The following is a 13,460-nucleotide window of genomic DNA, read 5'->3' as shown; positions in this document are numbered from 1 at the left end:
CAATGGAGACGAGGTTTCACCATGTGGGCCAGGCTGGTCTTGAACTCCTGACCTCAGGTGATCCACCTGCTTCAGCCTCCCAAAGTGTGGGACTACAGGCATGAGCCACCGTGCCTGGCCTGACCTCTTCATCTTTAAATCCCAGCTCAGATGGTGCCTCCTTAGAGAGCCTCTCCTTTGATCACATTTAAAATCATGCCACTCTGTTTTCTACTCGGCCCTGTTACACTTTCATATCTCATTCATTTGTGAATCTGTTTACTTGTTTATTGGCTGCCTTCTCTGTTGGTCTATGAACTGGGCAGGAATGTGTTGGCATTGTTCCCCTGCGGTGTCGCCAAGGCCCAGCCCTGACCTGGCACGTACAAGTCAGTTGGAGAACATCTCTTGCCTGGGTGGGTGGGTGGATGGGTGAGTGGATGGACGGACGGACGGACGGACGGACGCACGCACGCATAGATGCAAGGATGGATGGATGGAAGGAAGGGGAAATGGATAGAAGAGTAGATGGAAGAATAGAGGGACAGAAGGATAGGTGGGTGGAAGGATACACAGGTGAGTGATGAGTGGATAGACAGATGTTTAGATGGGTGGAGAGATGGATGGATGATGGGTAGATGGACAGATTTTTGGATCGGTGGATGGAAAATTGGGTGGACAGATGGATGATGGGTGGATGGATGAATGGGTAGGTGGATAGATGTATGGATGGTGGGTAGGTGGATAGATGATGGTTGATGGACAGATGTTTGGGTGGATGGATGATGGGTGGTTTGGATGGGTGAACGGGTGGGTGGACAGATGTTTGGATGGGTGGATGAATGATGGCTGGATGGATGATGGGTGGACAGAGGGATGGATGAATGGGTGGGTGGACAGATGGGTGGATGATGGGTGGACAGATGTTTTGATGGATGAACAGATTGATGGATGGGTGGACAGAGGGCTGGATAGGTAGATAGATGGACAGGGGGATGGGTGGACAGATAAATGAATGAACAAACTTTCGAGTGGAAACCACTGTGGTAGGCTGGACCCTTGGCTCAAGATCTCAGAAAAGGGAGCAGCTCTTTGGGCTCCTCAGGCAGGCTGGGACATGCTGGCCAGAGCTGCCCCACCTTGACCGCCACTCCGTTATCCGGCAAGCTCAGTCATGCAACAGGCTCTCTTACCCACTTGCTTTGTGGGCTCTGGGATAGCAAGCGAGACCTCTGAAATTCCCAGCTAGAGGGGAGTCTACCTTCCAAAGATGGCCAGGAAAGGAACTCTGGGTTTTTTTTTTTTTTTTTTTTGAGACAGTCTTGCTCTGCCATGGCGCGATCTCGGCTCACTGCAGACTCCGCCTCCGCCTCCCGGGTTCAAGCAGTTCTCTGCCTCAGCCTCCCAAGTAGCTGGGATTACAAGCGCACGCCACCATGCCTGGCTAACTTTTGTATTTTTAATAGAGACAGGGTTTCACCGTGTTGGCCAGGCTGGTCACCAACTCCTGACCTCGTGATCCACCTGCCTCAGCCTCCCAAAGTGCTGAGATTACAGGCAGTGAGCCACCACGCCCGGCCTCTGGATTTCTTTAAATCCTTCATCTTTGGGGGCTGCTTCAGAGGCAGCTTCCTGCAGTGCAAAGAAACCTTCCTGGACATTTGAGGACTCTTTTTTTTTTTTGAGACAGAGTCTCACTCTGTTTCCCAGGCTGGAGTGCAGGGTCATGATCTCGGCTCACTGCAACCTCCTCCTCCCAGTTTCAAGCGATTCTCCTGCCTCTGCCTCCCGAGTAACTGGGATTGTAGGTGCCTGCCACCATGTCTGGCTAATTTTTGCATTTTTAGTAAAGATGGAGTTTCGCCATGTTGGCCAGGCTGGTCTCAAACTCCTGACCTCAAGGGATCTGCCCACCTCAGCCTCCCACAGGGCTGGGATTACAGGCATGAGCCATGGTGCCCAACCACCACTCAAGTTTCTGACCCCAAGCAGCCACTCCCTTGACTTCTGGCTACCATCTTGGCATCAGTTAAGTGCAGAATAATAACTATTATTTTTGGGCTGTGTTGTTATTACTCTTGTTAAAAATCAGTAGGCCAAGCACTTTAGGTTAAGCCTGGGTATTACTGTCTGTTTTATTTTTGAGATGGAGTCTCGCTCTGTCACCCAGGCTGGAGTGCAATGGCACGATCTTGGCTCACTGCAACCTCCGCCTCCCGGGTTCAAGCCGTTCTCCTGCCTCAGCCTCCTGAGTAGCTGGGATTACAGGCGCGTGCCACCACGCCCAGCTCATTTTTGTATTTTTAGTAGAGACGGTTTCACCACGTTGGTCAGGCTGGTCTTGAACTCCTGGCCTCGTGATCCACCTGCCTTGGCGTCCCAAAGTGCTAGGATTACAGGTGTGAGCAACTGCGCCCGGCTACTTCTGTGTTTTACAGATGAACTTGAGGTTCTGAGGGGTCAAGTCATTTGCCTGAGGACACATAGCCCAACTCTGCCTTTAACACTGACCAGGCAAGTGAGGGCAGGGGTGATGAGAATGGAGTGGTGGCTAAAGCCCCACTTTTCTGGGGCCAGAGGATAGTTCCAAAGTCCCAGGCAAGGGGAGTTCCATCTTCCGGTCCCGCCTCCTGGTTGTCAGCTGCGCTGATAAAGGCCCAAGTAGGAGTTGTGAGGCTCCAGCCTCAGGCCCCACTTGCCCCACCCATTCTGCTTGCAGACCTCCCAGCTAACTGGAACCTGTGTCCACAGAATGCTGTCCAGTTTCAACGAGTGGCTTTGGCAGCACAGGTTCTGGTTACCACCCAATGTCACATGGGCAGAGCTGGAAGACCGGGATGGCCGTGTCTACCCCCACCCCCAGGACATGCTGGCAGCCCTGCCCCTGGCACTGGTCCTCCTGGCCATGCGCCTCGCCTTTGAGAGGTGAGTGTCTGCCCTGCCACAACCCATCGCCCCCACAGTCACGCCAGTATGTGCTCGTGCCCTGTGTGCAATTTGCCATTGCAGCATGTCCCGAGTGGAAGCTGGCTTTGCACCAAAGTGCTTTTCCCAGCTCCAGCCTGCCCTCACCACCCACAATTCTGGCCTCTGATTGCTGCTTTATAGGAACACTGCCCGCAGTTCGGGGCTGGGTGTGCCAGCATCTTCATAAAACAGGGATGGGAGGCCGGGCACCGTGGCTCATGCCTGTAATCCCAACACTTTGAGAGGCTGAGGAGGGTGGATCACTTTAAGTCAGGAGTTCAAGACCAGCCTGGCCAACATGGTGAAACCCCGTCTGTGCTAAAAATACAAAAATTAGCTGGGCGCACACCTGTAATCCCAACTCCTCAGGAGGCTGAGGCAGGAGAATCGCCTGAACCTGGGAGGCGGAGGTTGCAGTGAGCCAAGATCGTGCTACTGCACTCCAGCCTGGGCACCAGAGTGAGACTCCACCTTTAAAAAAAAAAAAAAAAAAAGGCAAATGTGAGCTGGGGGTGTTATCTCATCCCAAAGGCATCCCAGGGCCTCTGTGAAGGACAGTGGGGTGGGCGGAGGGTTTTCCAGTTTCAAATGCAGGGGTTTTAGCCCTTTTTAAAAAAAAAAAAAAAATTGAATCTAGGCCAGGCGTGGTAGCTGATGCCCGTAATGTCAGCAAGTTGGGAGGCTGAGGCGGGTAGATTGCTTGAGTCCAGGAGTTCAAGACCAGACTGGGCAACATGGTGAAACCTTGTCTCTATTAAAAAAAATACAGACCGGGCGCGGTGGCTCAAGCCTGTAATCCCAGCACTTTGGGAGGCCGAGACGGGCGGATCACGAGGTCGGGAGATCGAGACCATCCTGGCTAACACGGTGAAACCCCATCTCTACTAAAAAATACAAAAAACTAGCCGGGCAAGGTGGCAGGCGCCTGTAGTCCCAACTACTCTGGAGGCTGAGGCAGGAGAATGGCGTAAACCCGGGAAGCAGAGCTTGCAGGGAACTGAGATCCGGCCACTGCACTCCAGCCTGGGTGACAGAGCAAGACTCCGTCTCAAAAAAAAAAAAAATACAAAAATTAGGCTGGGTACAGTGGCTCACATCTATAATCCCAACACTTCGGGAGGCTGAAGCAGGCAGATCACAAGGTCAGGAGTTCGAGACCAGCCCAACCAGCATGGTGAAACCCTATCTCTACTAGAAGTACAAAAAATTAGCTGGGTGTGGTGGTGCACGCCTGTAGTCCCAGCTACCCAGGAAGCTGAGGCAGGAGGATTGCTTGAACCTAGGAGACAGAGGTTGCATTGAGCCAAGATCATTCATGCCACTGCACTCCAGCCTGGGCAACAAGAGCGAAACTCCATCTCAAAAAAAAAAAAAAAGCCTCAGCCCCACCAGTAGCTGGGACTACAGGCATGTGCCACCGCGCCTGGCTAATTTTTTTTGAGACAGAGCTCTTTCACCTTGGCTGGAGTGCAGTGGCACGATCTCAGTTCACTGCAACCTCTGCCTCCCGGGTTCAAGCGATTCTCTGACCTCAGCCTCACAAGTAACTGGGATTACAGGCATGTGCCACTATACCTAATTTTTGTATTTTTAGTAGAAACGGGGTTTTGCCATGTTGGCCAGGGTGGTTTCAAACTCCTGACATTAGGTGATCCGCCTGCCTTGGCCTCCCAAAGTTCTGGGATTACAGGCGAGTGACACCACAACTCAGCTTTTTTATTTTTAGTAGAGACGAGGTCTCAGCATGTTGCCCAGGCTGGTCTTGAACTCCCGAGTTCAAGCGATCCTCCCACCCTCCACCTCCAAAAGGAGACCCTGCCTCTTAAAAGAAAAACCAGAATCCTGAGTTCAAATTTCAGGTCTTTCGCCTGCCTACAGTGTCACCTCGGGCATGTCTCTGAGCCTCAGTTTACCCATTATGACAATGGGGACTAAGGGTTAGGTGAACCAGTGTATAACATGGACTTGGCCCCATGCTTAGCAGATAATAAGTGCTCATTAAGTATCTGCCCTTTCTCTCCGCATCATGATTTAGTCCGCAATGAGTTCCTTGCTAGGCTGCTCTGAGCCTTTCCCCAAATGAGGGATGATGTTGGGATGGATGGTGGATATAAAATTTGGTCCCCATCTGTGGTGTTGGCGCGCCCTCTTGTGGGCAATATGTTGGTTGACCAGGATCCCTGATCTCCAAGTCTTTACCCTGGAAGGGGGATGCTGGGAGGAGGGGCTTGGAGTGGGAACAGCCCCTGCCCGTGGGGAGCCCTTAGCCTGGCGGGGGGTCAGGCCAGGACCCAGGCCACAGTGAGACAGGCAGTGAAGAGACTCTTATCCCTGGTTTGGGATTGGGCAAGGGTACCTGTGTACCCCCAAGAGCTGGTCTGCACACCCTCACCCAGCAGACACATCACAGGTCCAAGTGCCTTTTTTTTTTTTTGAGATGGAGACTCGCTCTGTCGCCCAGGCTGTGACGCCATCCTGGCTCACTGCAACCTCCATCTCCAGGTTCAATTAATTCTCCTGCCTCAGCCTCCCGCGTAGCTGGGATTACAGGCACACGCCACCACACCCAGATGATTTTGTACTTTTAGTAGAGAAAAGGTTTCACCATATCAGTTAGACTGGTCTCGAACTTCTGACCTCACGTGAGCCAGCTGCCTTTTTTATGTTTGGTCTAACGCAGCAGCCAGACTACCCCTCCAGGGCCCCAGGGGATGAGGCCAGGAATAAGTGGAAAATCGAGTCCTGCCTCACGAGCCTTTCCTTTTTTTTTTTTTTTTTTTTTTTTTTTGAGACGGAGTCTTGCTCTGTGCCCCAGGCTGGAGTGCAGTGGCGCGATCTCGGCTCACTGCAAGCTCCGCCTCCCGGGTTCACGCCATTCTCCTGCCTCAGCCTCCCGAGTAGCTGGGACTATAGGCGCCCGCCACCTCGCCCGGCTAATTTTTCTTGTATTTTTAGTAGAGACGGGGTTTCACCGTGTTAGCCAGGATGGTCTCGATCTCCTGACCTCGTGATCCGCCCGTCTCGGCCTCCCAAAGTGCTGGGATTACAGGCTTGAGCCACCGCGCCCGGCCCTTGCCTCACGAGCCTTTCTGACTCTGGGCCTCCAAACCCTCTGAGCAGATGGAGAAGACAGACCCCAAGTCTTACACACCCTGCCATATGCCAGCTGTGCCCTCTGTGCCTGTAACTGTGCCCCTCTGAGACTTGGTTTACCCACCGATAGCATGTCTGCCCCCGCACACGCAGGCAGTCCCGTCTCTTCACCTGGGCCGATGGGCTCTGTCTCCCTTGCACCAGATTCATTGGCCTGCCCCTGAGCCGGTGGCTGGGTGTGAGGGATCAGACCAGGAGGCAGGTGAAGCCCAATGCCACGCTGGAGAAACACTTCCTCACCGAAGGGCACAGGCCCAAGGAGGTGAGAGCCCCCCCACCCCCACCCGTGCCCTGCGACCGGCACTACTGCCCTGGGGGTGGGGCCTGTGGGTGGTGTGTGGCCCAGTTGTTGAGGCAGGAGAAGCCAAGGTGGCTTCAGGCATCCCCGCAATGCCCCCACTTTCCACTCTTCATCCCCGATTCCCTGGGAAATGAGCCCCGCCCCGCTAGCCTCCCTGGGAAATGAGGACCCACCCCCTCCAGCCTCCCTGGGAGATGGGGCCCCGCCCCTCCCAGCCTCCCTGGGAAATGAGGACCCACCCCCTCCCAGCATCCCTGGGAGATGGAGCCCCATCCATACCAGTCTCACTGGGAAATGGGCCCCACCCCTCCCAGCATCCCTGGGAGATAGAGCCCCGCCCCTCCAGCCTCCGTGGGAAATGGGCCCCACCCCTCCAACCTCCCTGGAAGATGGGGGTCCCGCCCCTCCCAGCCTCCCTGGGAAATGAGGACCCACCCCCTCCCAGCCTCCCTGAGAGATAGAGCCCCATCCATACCAGTCTTATTGGGAAATGGACCCCACCCCTCCCAGCATCCCTGGGAGATAGAGCCCCGCCCCTCCAGCCTCCGTGGGAAATGGGCCCCACCCCTCCAACCTCCCTGGAAGATGGGGGTCCCGCCCCTCCAGCCTCCCTGGGAAATGGGCCCCACCCCTCCAACCTCCCTTGAAGATGGGGTCCCGCTCCTTCCAGCCTCCCTGGAAGATGGAGGCCTGCCCCTCCAGCCTCCCTGGAAGGTGGCGCCCCGCCCCTCCAGCCTCCCTGGGAAATGAGGACCCACCCCTCCCAGCCTTCCTGGGCGATGGAGCCCCGCCCCTCCCAGCCTCCCTGGGAAATGAGGACCCACCCCCTCCCAGCCTTCCTGGGCCTCAGTGGGCATAGTTGCACAATGGACAGATTGTAGGACAGTGAAAGTAGTTGCACGCTCTCCTATTCTGGGGAAGGAATGGAAGATCTGAGCTGCTAGGAGATGGAGTAATAGAAGCAATCCTGTGACCCTCCCTCCATTCCCGTCTCTGGTGTGGCTGCCCGCTGGACAGGCTCTGCACTGTGGAGACGTGGATGCATCCTGAGTGGGTTGGGGAATGGTGAAAACCACATGCCCTGGGGGCAACAGGGCGGTTTCCACAGAGCTAGAAGCCACGTGACTCCCCCTCTACTTGTCAATTTCCCTCTTCATGTAGGGCTTGGGGCTGGGGCAAGGTCTCAACTGCCTGCCTAGGTTGGAGGTGAGAACTGACCATTCTGGAGGGACGCAGGGAAGCCTAGCTGGGGGTAGAGGAGGATGCACACCAGCATCTCTCTTAATCCCATCCCCATCAGCGACCTGCCTGCCCTATGAACAGGATTTGCTTCTGTGAAGGCCCAAGTATTCTGCAGGTTCCCACGCTGGGACCCCCAACACTACGACCCCCAACACTGCCTCTCCATATAGACATGGTCACCTTGTAGGCAAGACGTGGGGCTGCAGTGGAGGAGACGGCAGAGCCAAGTCCTGTCTGGGGACATGAGGGAAGCCCCCACTTTCCACTCTTCATCCCCGATTCCTTGGGAAATGAGCCCCGCCCCGCTAGCCTCCCTGGGAAATGAGGACTCATCTGTGACCCTTGTCCCCATCACCCTCCCCCAGCCCCAGCTGTCCCTCCTGGCCGCCCGGTGTGGCCTCACACTGCGGCAGACCCAGCGATGGTTCCGGAGACGCCGGAAGCAGGATCGACCGCAGCTGACCAAGAAGTTCTGTGAGGCCAGGTAAGCCCAGGATGGGGCTGGATGGGACTTCTGGGGTGCAAGGCAGCAGGGGGGTGTCTCCTGTTTTCACAGCTCCCTCCCCATCCACAGCTGGAGATTTCTTTTCTACCTGTCCTCCTTCGTGGGTGGTCTCTCGGTCCTGTACCACGTGAGTGTACCTGAGTGTGGCTGACTGCTCGCCTGCTCCGTCCTCCTGTCCCAGAAATGCCTCCTATGCCCCAGGCCCAGATCTGGTGGGAGGGAGTGTGTGGAGGGGTGCAGCCAGAGAGGAAAACATGCAGCTGAGGAGAGAGCGAGCTTGGCCAGGTGCTGGTGAATTCACGCAACAGGTACTTAGGATCTGCCATGCACCAGACGTTTAGGGTTCTGCAGTGAATGAGCTCCCCAGTGGAGATTGAGAGGCAGGAAAAAGCAGGGCTGGGTGAATGCAGCATCTATGAGACCGTGGAAAGAGCCCCAAAGAGGCCACAGACCCAGGGTGGGAAGCTGGATTCTCACCTCCGCACAGCCTGACACCCGTTTCCCCGCAGGAATCGTGGCTGTGGGCCCCAGTAATGTGCTGGGAAAATTACCCAAACCAGGTGAGTGGCAGTGTGTGTGCGCGCGCGCACGCAAATGCTTGAAGGCCAGGGTGATAATGACAGTTGCTGCAGCCATGGACATGGGACCCGAGCCCTGACACCACCATCATTCCCCACCGAGTCCTACTCTGTGTCGTTGATTCCTCTGGGGAATAGAGAGGGGCTAGGAAACTCCAAGCAGGTGCTTCCACCAAACCACTGCCCTTGATTACCTCCAGGGATGGGGAGCTCACTCATTGGGATTCAAGTATCCTGCTTTTGAGCAAAGGGAGTGGGCCCTGAGCCATACCCATGCCCGACTGGAGCCTTCACTCCCCATAGCTAACCTTGTCCTGCCCTGCTGTAGACCCTGAAGCCATCCCTGTACTGGTGGTACCTCTTGGAGCTGGCTTTCTACCTCTCACTGCTAATCAGGCTGCCCTTTGATGTCAAGCGCAAGGTGAGGCCACACAAGAGTCTGGAAGACCCCGTCTCTGGACAGGGAGCTGGGGTGCGGGGTGGTAGGGCAGCCTCACAGCCGTACCTTGAGAGCTCCCTGGTGCCTCTTGCAGGAGGTATAGAGGCCATGGGCCCAGAAGCCACACAAACCCCTTGAAAGGATGCACTTCTTGGCCCATAGGGTAGGGCACCTTCCAGCATCAAGCCTCATCCCCACTGGGACCCACTGTCTCCTGCAGGATTTCAAGGAGCAGGTGATACATCACTTCGTGGTGGTCATCCTGATGACCTTCTCCTACAGCGCCAACCTGCTGCGCATCGGCTCTCTGGTGCTGCTGTTACACGATTCCGCCGACTACCTGCTGGAGGTGGGCCTGGCCCTTCCCAGCTGCTGTACCCAACCCTCCCAGGTGCCCCTAGAGATGAGGTCCCATTCCTCCCAACCTTCCTGGGAAATGGAGCCCACCCTCCTGTCCTCCTCGGGTAATAAGGCCCTGTCCCCTCTGTCTTCCAGACTGATAAGGCCCCACCCCCTCTCTCTTCCTGGGTGATGAAGCCCCACCCCTCCTAGCTTCCTTGGGCAGAGGCGCCCTCCCCCCCCACCTTCTCAGCTTCCTTGGGAGATGAGGTCCTGCCCCCTCTGTCTTCCTGGGAGATAAAGCCCCGCCCCTCTCAGCCTCCCTTCTTGGAGGATACAGCTATAGACATGTGCATGCATGCATGTATTCTTTTTTTTTGAGATGGAGTCTTGCGCTCTCTCCCAGACTGGAGTGCAATGGTGCAATCTCTGCTCACTACAACCTCTGCCTCCCAGGTTCAAGCGATCCTCCTGCCTCAGCTTCCCAAGTAGCTAGGATTACAGGTGCCCGCCACCAAGCCCAGCTAATTTTTTTTTTTTTTTTTTTTTTTTTGAGACGGAGTCTCTCTCTGTAGCCCAGTCTGGAGTGCAGTGGCCGGATCTCAGCTCACTGCAAGCTCCGCCTCCCGGGTTCACGCCATTCTCCGGCCTCAGCCTCCCGAGTAGCTGGGACTACAGGCGCCCGCCACCTCGCCTGGCTAGTTTTTTGTATTTCTTAGTAGAGACGGGGTTTCACCGTGTTAGCCAGGATGGTCTCGATCTCCTGACCTCGTGATCCACCCGTCTCGGCCTCCCAAAGTGCTGGGATTACAGGCTTGAGCCACCGTGCGCGGCCAATTTTTGTATTTTTAGTAGAGATGGGATTTCACCATGTTGGCCAGGCTGGTCTCGAACTCTTGACCTCAGGTGATCCGCCGCCTCGGCCTCCCAAAGTGCTGGGATTACAGGCGTGAGCCACCGTGCCCGGCCTATATTCACACTCTTTACCGTTCCTGGAAATGTAGGTAGTTCCTGGAATCAAGGCCCCACCCCAACTCACCTGTTCCCATCCCATAGCACCTTCTCCTTGAGGCCAGGCTCCTGGTCCTGAGCCCATTTCTCCGTGCTGCCCTTCTCAGGCCTGTAAGATGGTCAACTACACGCAGTATCAGCACGTGTGTGACGCTCTCTTCCTCATCTTCTCCTTGGTCTTCTTCTACACCCGACTGGTCCTCTTCCCTACCCAGTGAGTCAGCCCTCCCATGGGGGTCAGGGAGGTGGGAGGGCATGTCTGAGATTCCAGGACTGCCTCACCATTGGTAACCTGCCCTAAGGAGCCGGGGATCTCGGCTGGGAGAGTTCCAGGAGAAAGCAGGGAAGGGCATGCCAGGCACAGGGCACAGCATATGCAAAGGTGCAGAGGTGAGACAGAGAATTAGAATTACTCAGCGTGCCTGGACCATGGAGTGGGAGGAGGGGTCAGGGTTGCCAGCGCACCAAAGTCTGCCCAGCAAATATTTATGGGGTCTCTTGAGTGTGCTGGGAACACAGCAGAGGCCACAGTTCCAAGATCCCTGCCCTCGTGAGCAGACACTTCATGGGTGGAGTGGATGGTAAATGAGGCAGCCAGGTGAACTACACAGCATGCAAAGGAGAGATTTACTAACAAGAAAATAAAGTTGGAGGGCCAGGCGTGGTAGCTCACACCTGTAATCCCAGCACTTTGGGAGGCTGAGGTGGGCAGATCACTTGAGGTCAGGAGTTCAAGACCAGCCTGACCAACATGATGAAACCCTTTCTCTACTAAAAATACAAAAATTAGCCAAACGTGATGGTGCATGCCTGTAATCCCAGCTACTCAGGAGGCTGAGGCAGGAGGATCACTTAAACTCAGGAGGCAGAGGCTACAGTGGATTGAGATTGTACCACTACACTCTAGCCTGGGTGACAGAGGGAGACTTCGTCTTAAAAAAAAATAAAATTGGCCAGGTGTGATGGCTCACACCTGTAATCGCAGCACTTTGGGAGTCTGAGGTGGCTGGATCACCTGAGGTCAGGAGTTCGAGACCACCCTGGCCAACATAGAAAAACCCCATCTCTACTAAAAACACAAGTTAATACTGGGCGTGGTGGCAGGCACCTGTAATCCCAGCTACTCAGGAGGCTGAGGCAGGAGAATCACTTGAACCCAGGAGGCGGAGGTTGCAGTGAGCCGAGATCACACCACTGCACTCAAGCCTGGGTGACAGAGCAAGACTCCATCACTACATAAATTAAAAATACATATATATCAGGAAGGGAGCAGGAAGTATGGCAGGGGTGGGTAGTTGGAATTAGAGTGGCAGGGAATGCCTGGCTGGCAGCGTTCGTATAGAGAGGTGGGAGGGAGGTAAGGGACAGAACCACGTTGATCAGAGGGGAAGACGGTTCCAGTCAGAACAGCATGTGCAAATGCCCTGAGGCAAGACCATGCCTGGCAGGTTAGAGGAACAGCAGCAAGGAGGCCTGTGTGCCTGGAGCAGAGTGGATGAGGGGGAGGGCAGGGAGGGAATGGAGTAGGCCGTGCAGGTCCTTGAGGGCTGTGGGGAAGACTTTGGCTTTGACCCCGAGGGAGATGGGAGTCACGGAGGTTATAAGCAGAGGAGGGATTCGATCTGACCTAGGTGTTCTGGATGCCCTCTAGCAGCTGCAGGGGAAACATGGGATGTGTGGACAGGAGCGAGAGGACCCAGGGTAGGCGAGATAAGTGAGCAGACTCAAGGGGATGCCTCTGGGATCAGGAGATAGGAACAGTCACAGAAAGAACTGCTTGAGGCAGCAGGAGCTCAGCCCTGCTGGGTTTGAGGGCTCTGTGGCCTCAGAGGAGACATGGAGAAGGCAGTGGGCATGCCAGTCCGGGCTTCTGGGGAAAGGTAATGTAGGAGTTGCCAGTCCATGGCTGGTATTTTCAGCCAGCAGCCTGGATAGCATCACCTAGGGACCAGGTGTGGACACAGAGGCTCAGTCCTCGGGCTCCCTGATGTTTGCAGGTCGAGAGGAAGAACAGGGCCCATGGAGCTTATGAGTGAGATCACATCCCTCCTCTGGCTACAACCCTCCATGGCTCCCACCTGTCTTGGGTTCAAGGCCTGAGGAGATTAGGCAGAAGTGACTGTGAGATGGGGAGATAGTGGGGTGGGGGGAGCCAGAGAGGGAAGGGGCCCAGGGAGGAGGGAAGGCCGCTGGCAACCTGTTGTACTGGTTGGTGGCGGTGCAGGGCTGAACACTGTGGAGTGAGGAAGGCAAGCTCGCTGGTAACCCTACAGCTGATTACGGGGTAGGAGAAACACAGCAGCTACAGCCAGTACTTTTTTTTTTTTTTTTTTTGCTGCGATGGAGTCTGGCTCTGTCACCCAGACTGGAATGCAATGGTGTGATCTCGGCTCACCACCACCTCTGCCTCCCGGGTTCAAGAGATTCTCCTGCCTCAGCCTCCTGAGTAGCTGGAATTACAGGCAGGCACCACCACACTTGGCTAATTTTTTTTTTGTTTCTTTGGTTTTTGTTTTGTTTTAGAGATAGGGGTTTCACCATCTTGGCCAGGCTGGGCTCGAACTCCTGACCTTGTGATCCACCCACCTCCACCTCCAAAGTGCTGGGATTTTAGGCATTAGCCACCGTACCCCGCCCAGCCAGTACTTTGAAGGAGTTCCAAAGAAAAAGAAATAAGCCTACAGGGAAAAGAAAAAAGTTGGTACCCAGAGGGACAGAGTAGTCAAGAGTGAGTTTTTTAGTTTTTCCTCTCTTGTGTGGAATAACAGCGGGGTTGGCACTGATGATAAAGAACCAGCAGGAAGACCAGGTGCGGTGGCTCACACCTCTAATCCCAGCACTTTGGGAGGCAGAGACGGACAGATCACTTGAGGTCAGGAGTTCGAGACCAGCCTGGCCAACATGGCAAAAACAACCTATTAAAAATACAAAAATTACCCGGGCGTG

The 13,460-nt window shown here is 55.2% G+C and overlaps 1 protein-coding gene across 3 annotated transcripts in view; it reads left to right on the top strand.

The window, feature by feature from the left end:
- CERS4 (ceramide synthase 4) overlaps positions 1-13,460 on the top strand; it is a 50,619-nt gene that overhangs the window by 35,297 nt on the left and 1,862 nt on the right. For 2 of the 3 annotated variants that reach the window (XM_009199884.3, XM_009199881.1), the window contains exons 2-9: positions 2,731-2,904; positions 6,244-6,361; positions 8,008-8,126; positions 8,217-8,274; positions 8,657-8,707; positions 9,054-9,146; positions 9,385-9,513; positions 10,622-10,728. In XM_009199884.3, coding sequence (XP_009198148.1) covers positions 2,732-2,904; positions 6,244-6,361; positions 8,008-8,126; positions 8,217-8,274; positions 8,657-8,707; positions 9,054-9,146; positions 9,385-9,513; positions 10,622-10,728 — 848 coding nt within the window. In that variant the 5' untranslated portion in view covers position 2,731. Of the gene's footprint in view, positions 1-2,178; positions 2,905-6,243; positions 6,362-8,007; positions 8,127-8,216; positions 8,275-8,656; positions 8,708-9,053; positions 9,147-9,384; positions 9,514-10,559; positions 10,729-13,460 lie in introns of those variants that run through there. The other variant, XR_002520178.1, reaches the window with a different exon arrangement.

The sequence above is a fragment of the Papio anubis genome, chromosome 20 (genome assembly GCF_008728515.1).
Source record: "Papio anubis isolate 15944 chromosome 20, Panubis1.0, whole genome shotgun sequence".
Lineage (NCBI taxonomy): Eukaryota > Metazoa > Chordata > Mammalia > Primates > Cercopithecidae > Papio > Papio anubis.
Note: the sequence above shows the minus strand (reverse complement) of the source record. Positions and strands in the feature narration are given on the sequence as shown.